Source organism: Acanthaster planci, linkage group LG10, assembly GCF_054643075.1.
Source record: "Acanthaster planci isolate LZ-2023a linkage group LG10, COTS_SCS, whole genome shotgun sequence".
Taxonomy (NCBI): Eukaryota; Metazoa; Echinodermata; class Asteroidea; order Valvatida; family Acanthasteridae; genus Acanthaster; species Acanthaster planci.
The window spans coordinates 5724830-5747821 of record NC_141786.1 but is presented as its reverse complement, the minus strand read 5'-3'; the positions used below and the strand labels follow the sequence as shown (position 1 = coordinate 5747821).

The 22992-nt window shown below is 39.1% G+C and overlaps 2 protein-coding genes across 2 annotated transcripts; one reads left to right on the top strand and one right to left on the bottom strand.

Annotated features, from left to right (window-relative positions):
- Positions 1–287: 287 nt before the first annotated feature.
- On the top strand, positions 288–5748 carry LOC110980583 (uncharacterized). Its single transcript, XM_022237412.2, has 5 exons — positions 288–655; positions 885–992; positions 1381–1521; positions 2256–2400; positions 4114–5748. Exons 1-5 carry the CDS (start codon positions 580–582, stop codon positions 4193–4195), a joined length of 552 nt encoding a protein of 183 aa, XP_022093104.2. The 5' UTR covers positions 288–579; the 3' UTR covers positions 4196–5748.
- A 2794-nt stretch (positions 5749–8542) lies between these two features.
- Positions 8543–21607, bottom strand: LOC110980570 (C-type mannose receptor 2-like). The gene is made up of 12 exons (XM_022237388.2): positions 21477–21607; positions 20142–20195; positions 18235–18387; positions 17118–17203; positions 15949–16102; positions 14819–14932; positions 14059–14232; positions 13359–13447; positions 10473–10620; positions 9959–10063; positions 9646–9759; positions 8543–9378 (listed from the first exon to the last, which is right to left on the bottom strand). The coding sequence occupies exons 1-12, from the start codon at positions 21508–21510 to the stop codon at positions 9290–9292; spliced, it is 1314 nt and encodes a 437-aa protein (XP_022093080.2). The 5' UTR covers positions 21511–21607; the 3' UTR covers positions 8543–9289.
- Positions 21608–22992: the final 1385 nt, after the last annotated feature.

The following is a 22992-nucleotide window of genomic DNA, read 5'->3' as shown; positions in this document are numbered from 1 at the left end:
TTCTCTAAATGTAAATCGTATGGGGAACCCTCGTCCTGTGATTTTGTTTCTCGAATGCCGCTGACATAACCGGGCATATTCTCTCAAAAAGCAATAATCATATTAGATATTAAGTTATCGGGTAAGTGTTTCGAATCAAATTTGAATACAATTACTGTTTACCTGAGAAGGATTATTATCAACTACACAATCGCTATGATGCAATAAGGCGCCAAACAAAAATACCACAACTACCGAGTCCCTCAAGGGACGAGACTTGGTTACTCTTTCATAAACAAAAGCTTGGAGTTTAACCTTAGCAGTTGGTGTGCAAAGTACATCGACATGCTTGATATCTCTGATATATTTAAAATAAGTAACTAAAGTTGTCAGGCAAAACAACAAATAAAAAACCTGCTTGATCTCTACTGTTCACTAAGTTGGGGCCAATCAATCAGTCTGAAGACATTGGCATTTTGTCCTTGTAGAGAACGGGCAGTTGAATCGCTTAGCTGCCTACTATCATTCAATTGTTGTGCCAACATTGATCGAGCGATAGTCGACGGATCGTACCTACTACTGAAGGCATTCCTGAGCGCCATGTTCCGTACAACTTTCCTATGTTCTTTGCTCATCGGCGGCCTGGCGGTCTTCGCATTGGCCCAAGACAGTGAGGGTAAGTGAGCATTTTTCTGAACTAATGGCAAGTGTATTCACGACTACATGAACCGATACCAACCGGACACGCCAAATATCTGCCCAGACTCGAAATCGAGTATGGCTGATTTCAAATGCGCATGTTACTTGGTAGTTGGTGATGTTACTTTCGCCGCTAAATATGGTACTCAGACTGACCGCTGCAAGAGGGGAAACCGACAGCTTTTATTTTCTGATTAATTCCTTAGTCAATAAGGCCGACAATGTGGTCCCCTTGGATGATTGGAACGTGGAGCCAGTGGAGGCAGTGATGAAAGCAAGAGCTGAGGCCAAGGAAAGAGGCAGGACTGCCGAAGGTACTTGTTCACATTCTAGGGTTAATTTCACACCAGCGCTTTTTGATGATTTGGCTTACAAATGCATGTCAAGGTTGAAACCGGTTGCCAGCCGAATATTCAGAACTTTAAATAAACTTTGACTGGTTTTAAACAAACGTCTTCGAACTTGCTAATAAACGTAACGTCCGTTTGATACTTTAATGTAAGTTCTAGTATATTTGTTGTTGGGGGTTAGGAAAATGTTTGTTTATTCAGAGGGCAAAGGGGTTACTATACGTCGCTGTTGCAACAACAACAAAAAAGAGCAAAAGCAAACTACTGGAACAAATCTGTTTGAGCACATTATTTGCTGTTATTATTATTTCTTAATTTTGCTGTTGTTACGTGACTGTATTTTTCTGTTCAGAGGTGAGAGTCGAGGTTGACTACTTGATGCAACTCTACGCCAAACACGTCAGGGACGGCAATTGTGGTGCAGTCATCAACTTGTATCATCCAGAAATCACGTTGATGAGCTACAGTGGTGAGGTCATGAAAGGACTAGAAGGTGAGATCTCTTGACACCCCCCTTCCAAAACCTGGCGTCGTGTGAAATCCAGTATTTGTTCCCATAAATACATATTCACCAAGCATCCCATACTCTCGGGGGGTTACTAATGCTCTCATACAGCCCGAATTTTACCCTGCAGTCTAATGTTTAATTTTGGTCCATGATATAGCGCTTGTTCAGGCTACACCTTTGCCAGTACATGCCTCTGATTCCTCCAGCCAGATGTTTGTTCATCCTTGCGTTTTATTTGCTCCCAATCTAGCAAACACTCTCAAAACCGGCTCTGTTGTCTGCTCAGTGGTAATTGTCCAGAAATTTCTTTGCGTCAGCACTTCCTGGAAGCACGTGGCCACAGCTAGGCTTTGAAATAAATCCTGTAAATGTACAAGAAATTGCCAGCGATTTCTCGAAAATGAGCACGAAACACGAGGGTACCATCGGTCACAAAGTAATTTACGATGTTATTTTTTCCTTGTGTGGTTTTCGTACCGAGCGACGTTTTGTTACGCAACAACGACCCCTTTCAGTGGTAACGGTTGTAAAAAAAAAATGAGTATGGCATTCACTCTGTTCCTTATTTCCTTACCCTCACCATGGGCATTGTGCAACATACACTGATTTCTAGCGCCCGAGAACTACCACTCATCCGATTGCTTGAGCCCAACCGATATATATATATTTGGCTCGTGCAAATTTGACGCCTTGAAAACGACATGTTGTTCATTCTGCAGCTGTCCATTTCACACTGAGCGGTGTCGAGAGCATGAACGTGACTACGCTGGCTGTAACACCCTTAGGTGAGGACGCCAATTTCGTCTTCCACCACTCACACACCGCAGCTAGTGACGGCAAAGGAAACCCTCTGTACAATGGAGAGTAAGTTTTCATTAATCAGAGCAAAAATTACCAGCTGGCATTCTAAAGGCTTATACAGAATGATTGGAAAGAAAGAGACGAAAATCATTTCCTTTTGGCTTTAGTTGAGTTAGCAAGGATCGATGTCTCCGGCCAGTTTATTGAGGATCCTTGTTTCGCCCAATCGGAGATGCGTCTAAGGGATGCTTCCGTAATTATAAGGCTTTGAAACGAGGATCACTGGCAGTGAGGGAAGTATACGTGGCTTGACAATGACGTTTAACGTCTTCAGCTAATCAATGAGGTTTGACACACAAACCAGCAACGTTGGGTGTCGTGAACCAAAGCGTGCATTGCAAATGCCATTAGAAAGACAATGCGGCTAATTTTAAGCTAATCATCGAGGATAAGTATTTTCGGCCACTTAGCTTGGATCATTATGTCAGGCTAATCACGGATACTGCAGCAACTTACGTCAGCCATTGAGGCGGTAACGGAGGAGTTAAGTTTGTAGACTGAAGTCCGCCCAAACTATGGAGCCGGACTGCGGTGAGGTGAGCTCAACTGACAAAACTGCAATGCGATTCACCGGTCTAGGTTAATCACTGCTAGGCAATACTGTGGGCTAATTAGAGTTCCTCTTTGTCAAAGTTTAACTGGTGAGAGTCAATACCCAAAAGACGACCGCTTTTGCCAATAGTTTGGGTAAGTATCTTGAGTCAGTAGTAGTCGGTGCTACCGGCTGTAATAAAGGTTTTCCCCGTCGATTTCGGAAGATGCGCAATTTAATTTGTAAAATTAGAATTCATGTTGGTGTAGATTTTGAATGCGGCTTAGGACCTGGTTTCATTTAGCAATAACAAGCATTCAACTTCAAATTAATTAATGTGCATTACATTTCGTTTAGGCCGTTACAAAAAAGTGATTGGGACTTCAGTTTGACGTATGTGCTGCCAATTATAACAAATCGTTGGTATTTTCACGAAGTGACAAAAACCTCAACATTTTGTCAACGGACAATCCGAGATAAATGCGTTTGAAAATACTAGGCTTTTCAATACATAATTCTATCTTTTTGTTATATTAAGGATTGAAGAATGTGTTACAGAATGTAAGACTTGGAAAATGCTAACCGATGCCTAGTTACATATATATTGTTTAAATTAAAGAAAAATTCATTAATGAAAGTAATAAAAGTTTTTGTTTTCATTTTTTAAACAAACATAAACTCAAAGGTCTTTTTATATTGCTTTATACACATTTTTGTCACTTGGTGAAAAAAATACGTCCTTCAAAAATTGTTACACTTCGTTAAATTTCAACACGCGCGCAGGTGTTCACCCACCCACTCCTGCAGGGATTGTGTATAATCTTTTTTTTTTTGCCCGCTAACGACGTGACTTTTTGTCTCTTCTTGAAAACAGACAAACACAGAGATTAAGCTTGAAATATATATTTTGTTAAACAGGAATGGGGATTTGAGTGTTCGTTCTATTTTGCACGAAAAACGAATGCTGCTATTACTAATTCGTTCACACATTTTCCGAAATTGACCGGGAACGCCCATGTCCACGGTCTTCCGCTAGTCAGTGACGGTTTGTGTTTCATGCAATCGGGGAAGGTCTGTATCTTGCCCAGGCATCAGTTTCAAACATGGGAGATTTTATGTGAAGCTTGATATTATGGTTTGGTAAATCAAGCCGTAAGTTGTTTTTCTTTTGTCACTCTTTACAGGAGTTTTACTATTTGGAAAAGGACCAAAGATGGTCATAAAATCTTCATGGAGATCTACGACGAGTCTGCTCTGACCATGTAGGACCGACTTCAAAACAGGAAAAGCTGTAGTTACTTAGTAACTTAAGCTAATGCTATAATTGTTAGCACCAAGATGTGTTCGAAATGGTATGCATTACAATTAAATGACAATTAATTAAAACAACAATCTCAAGGTAAATTCTCTTGAGAGATTATCACACAAAAGATACCTGAAAGCAGCACGACTTTATGTGTAAACAAAAACAGTTTTGGGATTCTTAATGAATCAATTGGAAATGGTATGAATGCATGACATGCAAAACTATAGACCATTAATTGCGTGAAAGGTAATTGCAGTGCAAAAGTTGATGTGGGTAGAAATGGCCATACAATGCTTGCAAGCAGCTTGGAACTCAGAAGAGCGGGATTGGGAGGGGGGGCTATCAAAATACAGCTGATGCTTACGTGCAATTATAGCCTACAACTGTATGAAAATGATACTTTTGTCCTTTTGTACAGTTCATTGTCCTTTTCGCCGATAGAATGAAAATGTGCTGCTTAGACAGAACCCTCCGATGCACCGACGTGATTTTTTTTTTATCATGGACCCAAGTCCGTCAGTCTGTGAAGGCCTCTTAATATCATGCCCCCAGCCCCAAAGACCCTTTAATGGCATTTAAATTGATTTGAGGGTGTCCCTGGGAGTCTGCCAATGCTTACCAATTAAAAAAAAAGAAAAAAAGGTCAGAATAAGGTCACAGTACCTTTTTATCCGGTAAAGGGGGGGGACCAAGTCAACAATAATGTGACACCCCCCAACATGAAACAACCCAGACAGCTGTCCAGACAGCTAAGAGACACATCAGAGAGACCGACAATTGATATGTGGCAGACTCTGGCTGGCCAGGGCAGCCTTGATGTAAAAGATCCCATAGGGCCACGTGGCAGAGAGATTAGTCTGTATTCCTATGGGATTAGCAAGAGGCTGGCTCTGGCTGGCTCTGGTAAAACTGATACCAGCCAAGGGGAAGTCCCTACCTCCAAGGCGACTAAACTGGGTTATTCAGCATCGAGAAAGGAAGGATTAGATGTGAGGTCTTCGCATTTGGCCGTAAAAATAAATAAATAAAAACATTAAAAAATGGCCTTCAGTTGTTGACGGAGTGCGCTCTACCCAAGTTAAACAACCCCCCAAGTTTAAAATTGGAAGGGAGGGGTGACCATGCAGTGACTCAACCCATTTTGTACCTCTATCATGTCAATTTACACCCGTGGTGACAACGCAAAGTATAGATTGATTTCATGATTATGACCCGGGTAAAGTCAGTTTCACCTTTTCCCGTGGAGTGAGTTTCTTGGAAATAATGTTGTCAATGAATAGATAATCTTGCTTAAATGTAGCGTTCTTCATTAAACTTTCTTCTTTTCGTCTCCACACGTAAAATACAGATACAAAAAAGCGGACTTCATTCATTTGCTATTGTTACGGAACTATTAGTTTGTCACTTGATCAGAATATTGTACCCAGTGTCAATATTTAACCACCTTTGCATTTGATTTAATCTGATAATAAACTGACCAAAGTGGCGGACATTGTCGGGGAGTGATAAAGGACATACAAATCGACAGTTGGTTTTTTTTAAGTCCTTTGGTCAATAATTTCAGCATCAGTGGTTCGGCAGATTCTGCCGTACAAATTAACCTGACCGTATTAATACAAGGGGTTGAAAGGAGTTTTGTGTGACTGGATGCCCCGTTCCATTGATTGGAGCAGCTAATGAGACACGATATCAAGAAAACGGACTGGTCGGTTAGCAACTGTGGCGCATCCCTAATGTCCAACAGAGTTAACCTACAGACTAGACGTTTTAGGGTGGAAACCATTTAAATCATGTTTTAATAGTTTCAAATAGGACTCCTTTCAGTTGAATCGTGAATCAAATCATGAGTTCTTTGTCTGATGAGATTCACTCGAAATCTTGTGGTCCCTAGTTTCAACCAGAGGGGGTGACGTTTAACTCGAATGGAGTAAATTTGCACTCTTTGGAGTTTTAGAGAAACCTTAAGTCTACATGAGGATATCTACAAGTCAAGGCAGGTTCATATTAGACGTCAATGCGAACATTTAAATTTGTGGCCTCAGATCAAACCTTCGTGCTTCCAATTTGAAAAAGTTGAAATTTTTTTTTCCACATACTGTTTGAAAGATTTGTATCTAACCATACCAACGCCACGTCCCGTTGCGTACCCTATAGTGAATCAATTTCTACTATACAACGGCAATTCGGTATCCCAGCTATGCTTTAAGCTGCTCAAGGATTGATAATTAAACTTATAAATGACAAAAAGATAGAATACGCGAAGTACCCGTGCAATTGACGAAAAGCTCTAATAGTTCCTAGTACATATTAAAATTAGAAAAAAGGGGAATTTTCCTGCTCTGAACGTGGTGCAGACAAGCCTCTGACAAGGCCCAGATACTGTCATAATTCTGTATGGCATGCAAAGTTAGCATTTAATCCCGGAATAGAAATATCTCTATTGGGCAAATACAGACAAGTTACCGCTTCCGAGGTCAGCAGGTCGCGCTCGACGTTTTGTGTTTAAAGATTTATTATCTTGAGTGGTTGGAATCCTTGTCTCAGTTCTTGTACTCCCGTGGTTGTTTACATTAGGAAACTTCACAGAACCCTCGGGCTCAGTGAAACTTTGTGCGTTACGTTACAATGACCTTTCCGTTGACGCAGTGTGCGGGACTGGAAACATAACAGAGATATCTCTTTTATTAATAGAGATATAGATATCTCTATTATGAAAAGATATATCTCTATTAGGAATAGATATATCAGCTCTTTTAAGAATAGAGATATCTGTACACACGGATTAAATATGAACTTTGTACGCCAAAGTTCTGGTATGAAATCGTTTGTTGCTCAGAGTAACGCGGGTCGTAACTTCTGGACTCTCCAAATCCCCAACAAGGTCGTAAAAGTTGGCAAAATGCGAAATCAACATATGATATATCAATGTCCTCGCAACAGTCGATAACTAACTTACTGTGGTACACAGGCAATATGCGTAAGCTCTTGGTCAACAAGAGAGCCTTAAAGTAAAATGGCATGTAGCGAGCTTCCGGAACCCTCGCGCGGTCCACCTGTCGGAATTTTACGTCGGGCCTTCCTATGACGTTCGATAATTTTTGGAAGAAAAATTCCTAACTGAAATCACCCAAAAACACTTATGTTGGAGTTTCACCTTTGTCTTCCCCAAGTAATATTTAGGAAAAGTCACATGGAGATGTGAGAATGTTCTTAGCGACAAAGTACTAGCACAAGCCCTAGTTTCGGCCGTTTTTAGTTCAAACGAAACTTGGTGGACGTTCAAGTAGCTAATCACATACTCTACGGTGAGAACAATTTCCACTTGGGATGATGAACACTACTTCACCGTAACCATCTTGTCCTGGTGCAGTTCCAGGATTGTATGAAAGTTCTGCCCCATTATAAGGTTCTTAGAACTTGGGTATATGAACTTATATAAAAGAATCAACCAATGGGCATCCTCCATATCACAGGGTCACGCGACGTCCTGCTTTGATCTTGTGCAAAAGTCTAAGGTTCTTTTGTAAAAAAAATTAAACCCATACGAAACGAACACATGAACAATACAAACTCTGTCTTTTTTTCTAGCGCATAAGTAAAACAAGTTAACAGGGTTCTCTTTCAAGTAAATAAACATATAACAGTTGCACCAAGTATGGATAAGGCTACAGCCAGGAGCGGATTCAGGATTGATTTTGGATTTTTTCCCTGCCTGACGTGTACGTTAACACTGTATACTCAGTGTATGCCCCTGAAGTCTGGTGAAAAAACCACCTGTGCAGACGTCTTAACCACTCGTCCACTGAGCTTGCCGTCGTTGGTAGGCAGGTTCAAGTCAGATGCAGCAGGGGGCACCGCGAACAACTATTTCCAAAGATGGATTGGATGGATTTGTACGCTGATGTTTTGTTCTCGTATTATTTTTACTAGCCTTCGGGGGCAAACGCTGAGTATACAGTATTGTGTTGTAAAGTGAGTTAAGCTTGGATAAAGACTTTGGCTAGCTAGTGTGTGGGTTAAGCGATCGATCACGACAGAGTGCAGCATTAATGACTTCATTCAGAATCAATGTCTCCGCTAAGGGTTTGCATACGCAGGGGCCAGACATTCGGTGAGGGGCTTGCAATGTGAACAGGTAAAACTCTAATTAAACGAATTCCATGATCGAGACTAGTGGAAGTACAGCAATACTTAATTTGGGAGATCTGGTAGTTTGAATAATTTAAATGCCCCAGTAGTATACCAATTGGGAACAACGAAATCCATTTGATGACCAACCTGTTTTTCATATGATCAAGAAACATCAATTCCAATTTGCTCAAAATGAAACGTTATATTTATTCAGAATTGTAAATGCAAGTGTAATATGACGTTTGATCAGTTTTAATTTCAATTGAAATTTGTATTTAATAATCGTTTTTAGTCAAGGGTTTTACTTATTTTCCTCATGTCATTTCTTTCTAATAGAACACTGCCTTGCATTTCCATTTCAAGGTGGAAATTAACACTGTCGATAGATTAACACAGTTTCCTTGACTCAAGCGTTGTATATTGGTGGTAGCAGATGACTTCGTTATACAGTTTTCCTCTGATCGTCAAAGCAGTACAGAAATTGAACGCCAATTTTGCGGGTTTTTCTTAAAGAGCATCTCCGTTGCATGTTAATTTAAAACTGCACTCAGATTTGAAATTTTAACAACACCCCAAAGCCAGGTTTTAAAAGAGTTAGAGAGAAAGACAATAACCGGCAGTTATGTTCGGAAAAGTGAAATTCAATGTTGAATGCTTGACACCCATCAAAGAGAAAGGTTATCTTCTTCTGGTGTGGGTTTCCATGCTGGGGATACAACACGTCTAAGAAACTGTGACATCTGTTGATTAACTAGAGACTGTCAGTTTTGGGGGCTTTGATTAGACTTCACTCTTCTCTATTCTTTTTCGTTCGCATCTTTATGAATTAAAAGGTTGGAAATCGCTTGATTTTTGGTAAGCTGTGATCTGATGATAGTTGTAAATGGGTAAGCTCATTTGCATGCATTGCCCTCTCTATATATTTAAGACTGAGGGAGACAGCAATACGAGTTGATTCCGTCCACGCAGACACGACCAGACTTGCATGTTATCAGTGCACAGTCGTCGGTATCTAAAAAATATTGAATGAAAATGAAAAATGCTTATGGACCGTACAAGCATTGTCAATATTTATGTAAGTTAATTTGTAAATCTTGTTGCCTTATTTTCGCTGGTGTAATTTGTCTTATTACTCCCAATGAAAGTCTGAAACGAACAGAAAAAGGTTTGCACACGATTTTTGTTTTTATAAAATAGCCATTTGGTAATGGTCCAACAAAACAACAAAGAGGTATTCCCTGATGTGATCAGAAAAGCTAGTGGGGTCGGCCATACTTACTGATCTCACAGTCTTTTCCTTCGAAGCCATCCAAACAGTCACATCGGTAGCCATTGACCAGATCGACGCAAGCCCCTCCGTTTAAGCATGGCTGCTCTGCACAATCATCAATGTCTGACGAACAGAAAGTTTTTAAACGTATATTATATCAATTTGCTACTCGTTGGTTCTAAACATTAATATTTTGGATTGGGATGTTGTACTTTGTAATTAACCTGAAAACAGTGGTTGCAGTTAACTCGGCCCCTTTTTGAATAAATAGAATATGAATTGAAATTGAGTTAAACAGTTAGTTTTAAGACTGGCAACTTACTGGTCTCGCAGTTTTTCCCCTCAAAGCCGTCAAGACAATTACACTGGTAGTCAACGACCAAATCAATGCAAGTAGCCCCATTCTGACACGTCTTTGGTTGACACACTATGGGAGATATTTCGAAGAAAATGTTATAATTTCAAGCAACCTCTATTTAATCAGGGCAAATAAACATATTTTAAAAATCAAAATAATTGGTTTTTGAACAATGTTATCTGTGTTAAGTTATTCTACATGAAATTTTCGGATTTTTTTACGATCTATTAGATTCTCCGGTAATATAATATGCACCCATCCGGTAATCGTGTAAACGGAGTTGATACTTGTGCGCAAAAAAGGTGCATTCACACTGCGTTGGGTGAATCTATTTATGGCTTCTTACTGAGCGCTTGGCAAAATCAAACATTTATTAATGAATTTATTAATCAAGGAGCGCTGCTACCGACAAATTTCTTCTAACTCTCCAACCTGTCTTTTAAGTCTTTTAAGTTGGCCGACGAAGAGATGTGCTTACATGATGCAGGTTTCTTGCACACATAACCGTAATGTGCACCACCATAAGCGTCGGCCCAAAGTGAGCCATAGAATTCAGGATTAATGAAGGCGTAGTCCTCGTTTCCATTGTTGTCAGGCAACCTGGGGTGCCAGTTTACAAAGTCTGCCTGCAAAACACGAATATTTCAGTGGCTTTTGATGTTGCATCCTGTGTGCATAATTTTGAGGGTCGTTGCTCTTATAGACCTTATAGAATACAACGGTACATGAGAACGGGGCTTTCATTGTGGGGAGATCGGCGTCATTCCCCTCCCCTGGTGCACATTTACGTTTGTGACGCACAATGTGATGCTGGATAGTTACCAGGAGGACACATGAAAGTCCCAACAACTCTGTCTTAAAAAAAATAATTATAGCACTTTTGTCACGTAGCAGCCCAAATGTATATTGAGTCCTACATATGACATCTGATTAAGAGCTTCCTTAACTCTTGAATATGAACAATACCATGCAAAGTATTGGACTTTGAAGTTATTTAATTAACCTCCGCAACAAAACCCCCTCTACTCTGAATAATGAAAGAAGTTTGCCTGAGGTGAAAGACAAATACCTTGCAACAAACTACGGCAAAAAATTGCAAGAATTTCCTTTCATGGGGGGTATGACCTGGCATTCATATCCCTGATGAAAGGAAACCCTTGTATATTTGCGTCCCTAGACCCCAAATTGGGGTGTAGAGGTGATTCAACAAACGTAATCAGTTTACAGTTAATATGAAAAAAATCGCGGCTGATTCAGCGTTTATAGAAATTCTTACGTGCAATAAATATATAACCTTTTCTGATGAGACCTGCACCAAAACCAGCGTGACCAAAATCTTCCATCGAATGCATGAAGGTAATTTTGCAATATATTATAAGACTATAACATATTATACACTAATATCACTATGTTTTTGTTTGCGTATTAGAAACTGATGTAAAACAAAACGTGCACGAACAAACAAGGAGACATGTGAACGATATTGGCGGAGAAGGAACGTCGTGAAATTCCTTTTTTACTCATCTTCTGTGGATTACTTTCACATGGTATCCACGAGCGTTTTTGGAGTAGTTTTAATAAGAAGGCATTATTTAACAAATCATGACAGGCCTATTATTAATTTTCTAAGACAGTTTCTATATTCAACGACGTGCAACTTGACCGTGTATGAGTGCCCACTAAGAAGTGATAATGCCCGCTGGCTAAAACACACGCTGGCACCTGGATTTAATTTATTTTGATTGGTAAAGAGTCTGCGTGCACGTAGCTCATCAAGCACACCAAGTCCATAAATAATGAGATTCTTTTGTACAACATGTACAAGGAATATACCATAAAATGAACTGGAGTGCTCGGGGAAACGAAAGTAAAATTATGGAACAAAATCGTTGCATATCCATACATATGTGGACTTATTTTGACCCTCTGACTTAAAAGGTATTGGTGAATAGGAATAAATATGTTTCGTCGATCTTAAGCTTGTGTTTAAGACCGGCTCAGGAGACTTAATGGCCTCGACTTAAACGCGCATTTGAGACCTACCAAGTACCCATTTATTCCTTTGTTAATGCACAATTCCCATAAGTCGGCCAAGCAAGGGTTCACAAAGCTAACTGCATTATCTTTTAATGGTAGGCTTTTCCTCTGCATTCTATCTACACCTATTAGCAAACCCAGCGTTATTCATGGGAAACATGATTTACAAGGACAAAATGACACGTGTTTTTTTCAAAAATAGCTAAACGTGGATAACTGAATACCCAAGGATGACGATTTTGCTACACTTCATATTCAGAGAAGACAGTGACGCACGCTGAAATCTAAGCAACGTAATTTTTATTTGGATTCTGTATAAATGTTTCAGATTTCCCCTTCCTTTGAAATTAAAGGTTTTAAAAAAGTAAGTCACTTGATTGTTAGTGTCTGCTTTCCGAATAGAGCTTCGTGAAACCGTCTTATTAAGATAATTATACAAAATCAACTCCACCGTGTACTTGCAGTTAGTAGAGTTCAGGCAAAATGTAAGTCACAATATGGGCGATTTACAATGTAGTACGCCATAAAGTGGTTGTAATGGACAAACCTTTTCTTAGTTTGTATCATAGGATAAATAGTCCACAAAGTGTCACTGCGCTGTATACGAAAACTTTTTTCGAATATTTTTGTTTTTCTTGGTTGAAAATTCGAAATGGTGTAGTGTGGCGCAAAGAACGCCTCAATCAAGCAAGTATCCACGAATTACACGAGGTATCCTTAACTGCGGTAGCGTGGCTACGGTAAACTTGAAAAGTGGCCTGTCTGTCGCTAACTCTTGGTGGCACGCTGTACATTGTTCAATATGAAAATAATATGAAAACATATTATGAAAAAAGGAGTATCAAAAACACAACTTCGTGGTCATCCGGAAAACAAATCAACATACAGATATACTAAAAAGGGTCCAGCATGAATGGTCTGGTCAACGCTTAACTGTTGTTTTTGACGTTGGATGGAAAAGCAGTATCGCCGATGAATTAGGTTGGATTCCCATTATTAAAAAAAATTATGTCAGATACACCATATTGCTTACTGATAGGTCTGTATTACCGTCAATGATAGCAGCAATTTTGCACAGACGACAGCTTAAAGTCTGAAAAACCCTCTTCCTCTCAACTAATGGATTTGGTGGCTTCCCCTGCGTTCAGCACCAAATTCTTTTGTCCCTACTAAAACGAAGCCCGGTTTAGCCCAACGGGCTTGTGACGTATGTATGAACGTGAAAAAATATTGTTTTGTAAATTAAGACGCAAATAGCATTTCAGACCATCCTCTGTTTCAGCAATGAGCGTTTGCCCACTGGTGAGATTTTCCAGAATTTTCCTACCTTTGTCCCGTCGCTCCATTCGAACGTGCCTTCTGTTACTCTGTCCGTGAAACCAATATAAAAGCGACCTTTACTGTAGCCCATGTGATCTGTGTACCGAATGGAAGTTATATAACTAGTATTGCAGGAAACAGTAGCAGAAAATGCTGTTCTCTTTCAATAACCAATTTTATTCGTGATTACAGACATCATTATTTGTGTTCATAGTTGTAGCATTGAGGCAGACTCGATTGAATGCATCTTAAGGCCATGTAGGCCTGGTGATAGGTAGAAAAGGACATATCAAATAATGACAGTTCGGGAAAACTAAGATACCCAACACTTAGTATTGCAAATTGGAAAACATCTCTTTTTCAGTTTATTAGATAAACCAACATCCCCAGTAATGGGGCTTGCAAGAAATAGCTTCTGTTTTAAACAAGTTGTCAACTGTGCCACTTTCAGAAGAAAAATATTATTCTTCAGCATTTTCCAGTGCAATGTAGCATTGCCATCTTCTTCTTGTTGTTTTATATCAGATTATAAAATTGATATAGTCAATTTTATTAACGTTATTCCCAGTGATCAGACAAGAAAGTAGCACAAACTTTGTGGGGCGTCAAAAGCAAACATGAGTATCAGGTATCCAAAAAATTCCAAGTCAAGATTACCTTGTTAAAACCATGACATATTTGGCACAAGCAGTTTATTCGTAAATTACCAAAGATGAAGTCGTTTTCCTCCTTGCTGTGGATGCTGACAAGATTTCCCCCGTAGGACTGACACTTGGTTTCAGCTCCGTCCCAGGTTTGCCGATCGTTGAAATATTTGAACTCGTCCCGGAAAAGATAGCAGAAGTCTCCCGAGTGATACCAATCAGACTCACAGTAGTAGTCTGCGAAATAATATCAAAAGGAAGTTAAACCTTCATATCAACCAGCTGTAACGGATACAAGCCCATGAATGTCCGGTATTTACAACTTTATCTGTAGTTTGGGCAGAATGGCATATTGCAGTATTTCATGATGAGTGATTCAATGTTGCAGTGAAGGGAACTTGTTTTTCTCTGTATACTCGCAGATATCATATTTGTAAGCACTGAGTTCTTGACAGATTCAAGATTTAACTTGGGGAGAAAAGTTTACTACTGCAGTGGCCATGAAAGACTAAAAAATGATAATAATAACATACATTATTCTCCCGACTAGTTAATGTTTGAAAAACCCCAACAGTTTGAGTATGGCCTTTTGCAACTTTCCCATAAAACACCAAGGTTTTAACAACGTGAATATTTGAAGGGTTGCAGGGTTGATGTTGTAAGCTATGTTGTGTTCTTGACTGAATTTTAACATTCAAAAAGGACGCGATTTTATTTATCTACCATTTTAAACCTGCCCTTCTAAACATACTCATGGTACATGCATAGCAAATAGAAAATTACTTTATTAAAAATACCTCACACCCATTCGGGCTTAACATACCTATTTGGCAATTCTTGCCCGAGTATCCACCTTTACATTTACACTGGTAGCCACCATTTGAGACGCTTTCACAAACTCCCCCATTTTGACAAGGTTTGTCATCACAGCTTGACGCTTTGGAAACCAAAAGAAACAGAAAGAAAAGTCTCCACAGTAACACATCGATAAATAATAAAATAGAAAAAGATCGATCATTGTACACTAACTCATCAATTGAAAAAAATATTTACAAGGTGTCCCGTGCGTTTGAAGTCTTTCGAGAAAAAAATGTAGTCGGTAACTCTTTAAATCCAATCCCACACATAGGTGTTTGGAATGATATTAGTGCCTTATTCACCGTGCAAGATCACGATTATAGTCTGCTAATCACGAATTGCGCAAGGATTTTCTTAGACACCCAAAGAACGCAATTATTGGAGATTTTAGAGCAAAATGAGTGTTAGACAATGGTGCCTTCATTACAGAGTTAGGCCAACCACGTGTGTTTCCACTTTCATTGGCTCAAAGATAACTTGCTTAACTTTACTGCAGCTTGATTCTCTTTACGCAGTTTCCCAACGTTTTCCGTTTTCCTTCATTCTTTCAGATATTTTTAGGGAAACACTAATTTTCGTCTTCCCGAAAAGCCAGTTCATCCTACAGGCAAACGTGAAAGGTAAACGAATTTCACGTCCAAATATTCTTCAGCAAACCTCCGCTCGAGTTGAAGAAGTTGAGTTTTGGGGGATTCGCAGAGCGCGAATATTTGATCTGACGTCACACATTTGCGTCTGTGTTCGCTTTCGTGCAACGTATGACTGGTCTTAAGCGCGGTTTGGGGATAATTACCTGCTGACCCTTGGCTAACCAGTGAACACTGTCGTTGGAGTTACCACATAGGATGAAGGGTCTGGAGCAACGGTCTCTTTATATATATGTTCTGCTTTATTTAAGATCCCATCTTTCGTGAAGTGGCATTGGTTAAGCCTAGAAAACACTCAATATTGGTAAAACTACTGTTTTAATTAAACCAACTTCGATTGTGAATTTTGCAACCTGTTTGTTACTCACTGGCGAGACAAATTGTGTCTTAGTAAAACGGGGACGGTAGAACCCCGATTCAAAGCCTAATAGCATGGCTACATACTTACGGGTAATTCGTTTTTTGCAGATGATAAGGTAGGGCTTGGAGCATGGGACATCATTCCAGTTTCCCCCTGGTCCGTAGAAACCCGGGTCCATATAGGCGCAGTCCTCACCACCAGCGTTGTCTGGCTCGTCAGGAGCCCAGTTAGTGTAAGTATTCTATCAAGCAATGGCAAAGAAACCGAGTAAGCAAATTGGCAGATCTAGAAATATATCTGGCGCATTAGCTTGTCGAGCCTTTTTGTCAAATTGTGTGGGGAAAGCTTATAACGAGGTAATGCACTGCATTGATATTGAGGTAAGAGCAAACGATATAACCTCACAGGATGTCCGATTTTTCTATTTGTATTTCCATGATTGCTATTTCCTTCATATGTTCCTTTATTTTGTAATTAATATTATTGTTTTTGAGGGTGTCAGAGTATTGTCAGAACAACCCCCTAATTCCCGGCATGAGACTTATTTCAACATATACTAAAGACTAGTCACCATAACTACATGGTGAAAGAGACGAAGTTAAAGCGTCCAAACAATTACTTCAAAACACACTACCTTTTAATTGGTTTAAGTCATAAAAGGTTTTTAAAATAGTTACGGTTGCACCATGTATCAATCTCTTTCTTGAGTATGTGTGGTTCCGAGAAGAACTGGGGAATAACTCGAACTCATATCGAATTCATCCGTGATTCAACAATATTACACATTTCAAATCTTAGGCAAACACAAGCCCTAAAACAAGGGCTGCATTATGTGTAATCTATTTGATAACTTTATGTGTTTGAAGTTGAAACCAACGAATAATGATTTGGATCTTTCAGGTGCCTCGTATATGTGTTAACAATTGCACCTCAAAAGCGTAACAAAAAAACCCCCCAAAAATCAGCAAATCCAATTACAAGTTCTAATATCAAGTCACAGGTTTGGTCAGAAATTGGAAAAAAAGTGTGTTCACTATTAGGACTGAGCAGATTGTTACTGATGACAAACGCCAGTGCAGTCAAGTTGTATCGTTGTATTGCAAATCAATCTATGAAACGAAGATTACTTACTTCACGTGCTTGCTACTAATTCACCAATAAATGCCACGTTAGGAAATGCAATTTAAATCAATGCACGGTGTCGCCATTTTCTCAACAATGATTAAATCTTAAGTGCAATAAATCAGAAAAATCACCTGTGTACCATCCGTCCAGATGAAATTACCTTCACTGGCCAAATCGGTGTATCCCACCCAGTACGTATAACCAGGATAGTGATTATCTATGACAAAAACAAGGTTAGGAATTTCTCATGAATGAAAACCTTCTACACTTACTTCATAGGCGCTTATTAAACAAAACAAAAAGAGCCCCCCCAAAAAAAAAATTAAAGGATGATGCAAAAGTTTCTTGCTAAAAGGCGCACTCGGTATTCATGACACCCCTTTCTCGGAAGCATCTGTTCAACAGTCATACTACAATGCTCCGTACAAGCTGCCCATCATGTACATGTATACTATCAGGTCATAGGTACTTAATAACGAGTAATTACATGTATCACAGCTACCATAACAAATGGATGCAAATGCGTCAAATTGGACACAGGAAATTGAAAAAAAAATGACGAATAATAACGAAACCCGGATTACAGACTCAACCACCAGCCCTAGCGGGCATAATTGGATGTATTCGAAATCTGTTGAGTGCTATGAAATATATATTTTCAGAAAGTGAAGTAGAATTTTTTTAAAGGTAGCTTTGGTGAAGTATATTTTTTTATCAAATTTGTTTTTACAGGAATTTTAGTATATTAAGTTCACTTGTTGTAAACATATTCTGTAACTTATTCTTATGAGGTCTACTTATATATTGAAAGGTAATGTTTCTATTTTGGAAACAAATCGTTTCACAAGATATCTTGGGACGGAGTTTGTTTGTACATAACATGTATTTTCCAGATTAATTCAGACCAATTTTTATCTCACGAAAAGAAACTTCAAAACATGATTCATAAATCTGAGCTTGGGAAAATTTTCTTAAAACGAATTTTGAAAAAAAAAGTTTCGTAACGTTCAAGGTGTTTCCTAAAATAGAAGCAATCTTTCTAAATACAGATATCATAGGAACGAATTTGAGAGTACTTTTCTCCAGTAAACAAACTTTCGAAAAATGTCTCTCGTGAAAACGAACGAATATGCTGTTCATTTTAGAGTTTATCCTTCAAGTTAACAACAACGTAATTTGGCTAAAAGCTGGGCACGCAGCTGTTTGCTACAATTAATTTACAGAACTCTGTCAAAAGCAAATACTTACCATATAAGAACGTTTGTTCCTCTTGACTATGGATGCTAACCAAGTCAGCGCCTTCGCCCTTACAATAACCTCTAGCTTCATAAAAATCTACCATAATGTTCGTAGTGTAAAGGTAGCAGTAGTCACCGAAGCGAAGCCAGCCTTGGTCACAGACTGTTTTGTGAAGTAACAACCATAAGACCTCAATCAGTATTAAGAATTGTTTGAAAAGGGGGGTTTGAACTGCATTTATTATTTATTCCTACTTTGTTTAAAATGTCAAAATCTGACCCCAGTTGTTTGTTGTGCCTGGTTATAAAAAATGTTTAAAATCTAATACGTTGACAAGGAATTACATTCGACATAAAGGATCAAACGCTCGTGCGCAAAACTTGTTTCGGGCACAGTTTCATGCAAAGATTGCAAAAGATATCACATTAATTCACTATTTTCATACACCGATATTTTTGTATCAACATCTATTTTTGTTAATGAACCAATCCCCCAATATCGTATTCTGTTGTGAAATGTATCGTATTGTGGTAATACGGTATGTCCAAGTGAAGATTTCTCTGATCAGTCATCCGGAAACAAGCTTGCAACGAGTGGAAAGTGGGGTTTCCTATTTCCGGTTTTGAATATCGGCGTGCATGTCCCCTCGATAAAGTACGGTGCCCCTAAGGGGACAGGCACAGCGTTTTTTTTTCTATTTCGTTCCGTCGAATTTTTATTTTGTTCCCTCGAATTATTATTCCGTTCTCTTGAAATACCGATTTCATTCACTCGAATTATGTTTGTGTACCTGGCGCCACTACTCTACACTCGTCGGACAGGAAAACGCTTCCAGATTAAAGTAACTCCAAGGTGCGTAGTGACAACTTCATCGTGCAAAGTACGCAGGCATCCTTCGAGGGAACGAAATCAACAATTCGAGGGAACGAAATGATTTCAAGGGAACGGAATGATATCTTGAGGAAACGAAATGATTTCGAGAGAACAAAAAAAATATGTAATTGTGCCTGTCCCCTGAGTGGCTCCGTAATAAGGGGAAAGCTAAACAACATGAATGCACGTACATTATACTCCCATTGACTGTATTGGTGATTTGCTTTACAAAATATACCTTTTGCCTCTATTGTTAAGCTAAAGACACGTATGTTTCACTTCAGAATTTTTGTCAATATTCAAACGCGTCCAGTCGGGCAGGGGAAAAGCATCTAACGGAAATGTGTCAAAAAATGTGAAATTTTTACGCCTTTCTCCTTCAGAGCTCAAGTCTGAAAATGTTGGGAAAACTTTAATTCTTTATTTTATGCCGTTTATGAATTAAAACCTCGGAAAACATTCCCTAGATATGAGGCTTACTTTTTTAAATTTTATTTTCACAAAACTAAAGTAGAAATGGGGCTACTCCTCCATGAAAATATTTTTTCTTTGCTGTTGTTGTATAAAAAAGAATGAAAAACAAAAACAAACAAAACGAAAGATTTCATGATATAAAGCAACTGCTTGCATGGCATGAATTCACTTAAGTCCTCACTACGTAGGCAAAATAAATTCAAACTGGAAAAACTCAGTTCATAATTTCCCACTGAAACACGTGCAGAGCGCGCACTTGAGAGTGCCTTCGAGCCTAGACGCAATAACATTTTCACAAACGGTTAAGTCAAGCAGGCACGTTTTATAAGGCAACACTAGGCCTATAGCACAGAGCGTAAATAGCCTTGCTTCCAGTCAGGGAGACTTAAGATATTTTAAGTAATATTGAAAAAAAAGAGTTATAAATAAATCCGTGTAGATGTTATTATACAGATGTGAACTGTCAGTAGGCCTAAATTGAAGACAGACACGTTTTTGTCTGTTGAGCAATGTCAATCAATCCCTTTCCGTTGATAAGATCATGAGAAACAAGACTAAAATGGTCTTACCACCAGACAAACTACTTCCTTGTGCCGTACCAAGGACAAAGATGGAGACGACTCCTAAGAAAGGGGAAGTTGAAGCACATTAACAAGGCACTGCTATTCACTTCTTACATAACCATGGGGCACCGACAGGGATGAATGAGGAGCCAAATTTTCGGGGCAGGACTTATTTTTAGGCGAAAGATCATTAAACCTTTCAAGGCTTTCCTAAGATGTGAAACTACATCTGGGGCTTCCAACTCACTTTTTTGAAGGAGGGGAAACACCATAAACCAAAGCGTTTGCTGTTGATTATTTTTCAAACAAAAAAGGTGGCTCTTTTGGCCGGGGGCCAATGGTCCCTTTTAGCACTTGGGTTTTGATCGTCGTCGTTGTTACATTCACACCTCTAAATTTTCTGGTGTGAAACAATGATTTTATTTAATAGCCTTGTTGACCACGGGGGAAGAGCAGGGACTGGTTGGAGAACTGGTGCGCCTGTGAAGCCCAGAATCAATTACAAGTTACAGGAATCAAATAAGAGTCCACCTGTGAAATGACAGCGGCACACTCACTATGGGCGCTTACTTATTATTGTAGTAGCATTGTGTCAAGACGTTCTTTTCTGAACAGTGGCAATGTCAAACACTGTCAAAAGCACTGAAAGCAGAGGGTACCCGTAGCCTGTCAGCAGGCAGAGGACTGTTACTTGTCAGCATACACACAATTTTTATGCAGGCATCATGCACATCGGCAGATATCAAAAGCTGAAAGCCAGCTGTGCGCTAACGCATACGAAAAGCGTGCGGACGAACCATGGCATAGAACAGCTTGAACTAAAAACAATTTCAATGAAACTATATAAAATATCAACCATAAAATAAGACGATTGTGATGGCCATCACTGCCCGTCTCACTATGCCATCAAATTAATAGCATAGACAGAGACGAGGTCGCACGCCTACAATTTCGTGTCGCATATGTGGCTATGTGAGAGAACTCGACAATGTTGCCGAATACTACTGCTACGAGCTCACTTTCACACGAGCTATGTCAACAAATTACGTGAAATTTGCAGACAGGAAACAAACTGCCTGAAAAAATGAACCACAAACACTCCCAGAAAGTTTAATTTATTCCAAAGGGACATAAGATGGCAAACACGGTGCCAATTTTTAACAGGTATACCAGCTTTTCTTTATGGTCTTGAAAACGTTAGTTTTTCCTGCCATTGACTGTCACTTTAGGTATGGTGATCATGGAACTTTGATAAAATATAACCTATTACCATCGCCATTGTGTTAAAAGTCTCTCACGGAGTCGTGCTCGCATGCCATGATTAAATTAGGCGCAACTTACCAAAGAACAGGAGAGCGAAGCTAGAGCCTTGCATGATGAAGCTTACGAACGATTTAGTCCGTTGGTGTCCTCTGGGCCTACCTGCTATTTATTAGATCCTTGAGCCTTTTTATCACACAGGAATCTAGAGACACTGCAAGATTAAAAAAAAAGAGCCATTATTTGACGTCTAAGAAAAAGTCTCAAGATTATTTTGAAGAGCCTGATTATTTGCCAGTATACGTTTAGATAAACTTTTTATGTGTTTTTGAGAGGCTGTGTGCCATAGCCGGCATGAAGCAGGTGGTTGATAGATTGTGTTTCCGATAGAACCTTGACAATGGGCGTCTCAAGTGACGTGTCCAGGTTTGGACTTTGGGAGGCGGTTGTTAAAATATTTTCAACGAGTTTATGCTACTGTCATATGTAAAAGTTCAAGTTTTACGAATATATTCGAAAGTGAGTTCAAAAATCAGAGGTTGGATTTCAGAGCTCGCTAAAGCTTTTGAATTTGTGTAACCGGAAGTCTACATTCACCGAGAAAGGAGTTCACGATCTTGATAAGGTTTGTTGTTTTCCATTCTTTTCCATTAAGCAAAACCTAGGTCATTCTTTTCTTGCAAAGTCTTTGGCAACTGCATATTCTGGATAAGTGACGATCTTGGAAGGAAACAAGCAACACTTCGAAAAACATAATTTCAACTAATCCAACGTTAAAATCGTCAAATATAATTCAGTGTTATACCTGCAAACTTTGATAAAAAACATTCTGCCCCTGACTTTGCAAACTGTTTACTTACTGATAAGTCAGCTCTCACACGTAGACGGCTTACTTATCAGTAAACACCGCCTCACTCACCTCGTTATCTGACAGCAAATTGCAAAATGGGTACTCAACATTTACTAAAATGTCAATTACACAGTTAAAATGGACAGCAAGTTATCAAAACGGTTACGGGCGGAAACTGTAATGAGGGCTTGGCTTGTCGCCTGGTGCTTTTTTGTAGTGTTCACGTTTTGTCCCAAAGAACCATTAAAATAGCTCTAATTTAAAGTTGAAGGCGAGAATTGCCCTTTTCTGATTTACGTTAATTTTGGAAGTTCATGTCACCCTTTTCAAAGGCTCATTAGGTTACCTGGGCTTAGTCGCAAACTGCCAAAGACAGAGAGGGTAATACTAATTGCCTTTAACACACCGTCAAAACTTCTTAAACACGTTAAAAATTAGAGAAAGAGAGAGAACTAATTAAGGATTTGATATTTAACCGTGAACTATTCATCAAAAGGACACTTTGGCAAAACCGTAAGAGGTTTGACCCTTTTAAACGGCTCTTTTTAGTTCACTAAATTTAGTGTGAGAAAATCCATTCTGAAAATTGAAATGCAACTTCAAACCACTGGACAATTACCTTTGCCCAAATATTACAGTTTTATGTCTGTGCAATTGATTTCAAATGCATATGGGATGAGTTGACGGTGTGTTGACGTAACTGTTATGTGTTGACGATGATTAATCAGGCCCACATAAAGTGTAGTG

What these genes read in the sequence shown, in the direction of transcription:
- LOC110980583 (XM_022237412.2), top strand. Translation starts at nt 580, where the DNA reads ATGTTCCGTACAACTTTCCTATGTTCTTTGCTCATCGGCGGCCTGGCG. An exon ending in GGTCATGAAAGGACTAGAAG is followed by an intron (nt 1,522 to 2,255) that starts GTGAGATCTCTT and finishes TTCATTCTGCAG; the next exon opens with CTGTCCATTTCACACTGAGC. An exon ending in AACCCTCTGTACAATGGAGA is followed by an intron (nt 2,401 to 4,113) that starts GTAAGTTTTCAT and finishes CACTCTTTACAG; the next exon opens with GAGTTTTACTATTTGGAAAA.
- LOC110980570 (XM_022237388.2), bottom strand. Translation starts at nt 21,510, where the DNA reads ATGCAAGGCTCTAGCTTCGCTCTCCTGTTCTTTG. An exon ending in GGAAAACGACTTCATCTTTG is followed by an intron (nt 13,448 to 14,058) that starts GTAATTTACGAA and finishes TTCGGTACACAG; the next exon opens with ATCACATGGGCTACAGTAAA. An exon ending in AGGAAAAGACTGTGAGATCA is followed by an intron (nt 9,379 to 9,645) that starts GTAAGTATGGCC and finishes AATATTTTTTAG; the next exon opens with ATACCGACGACTGTGCACTG.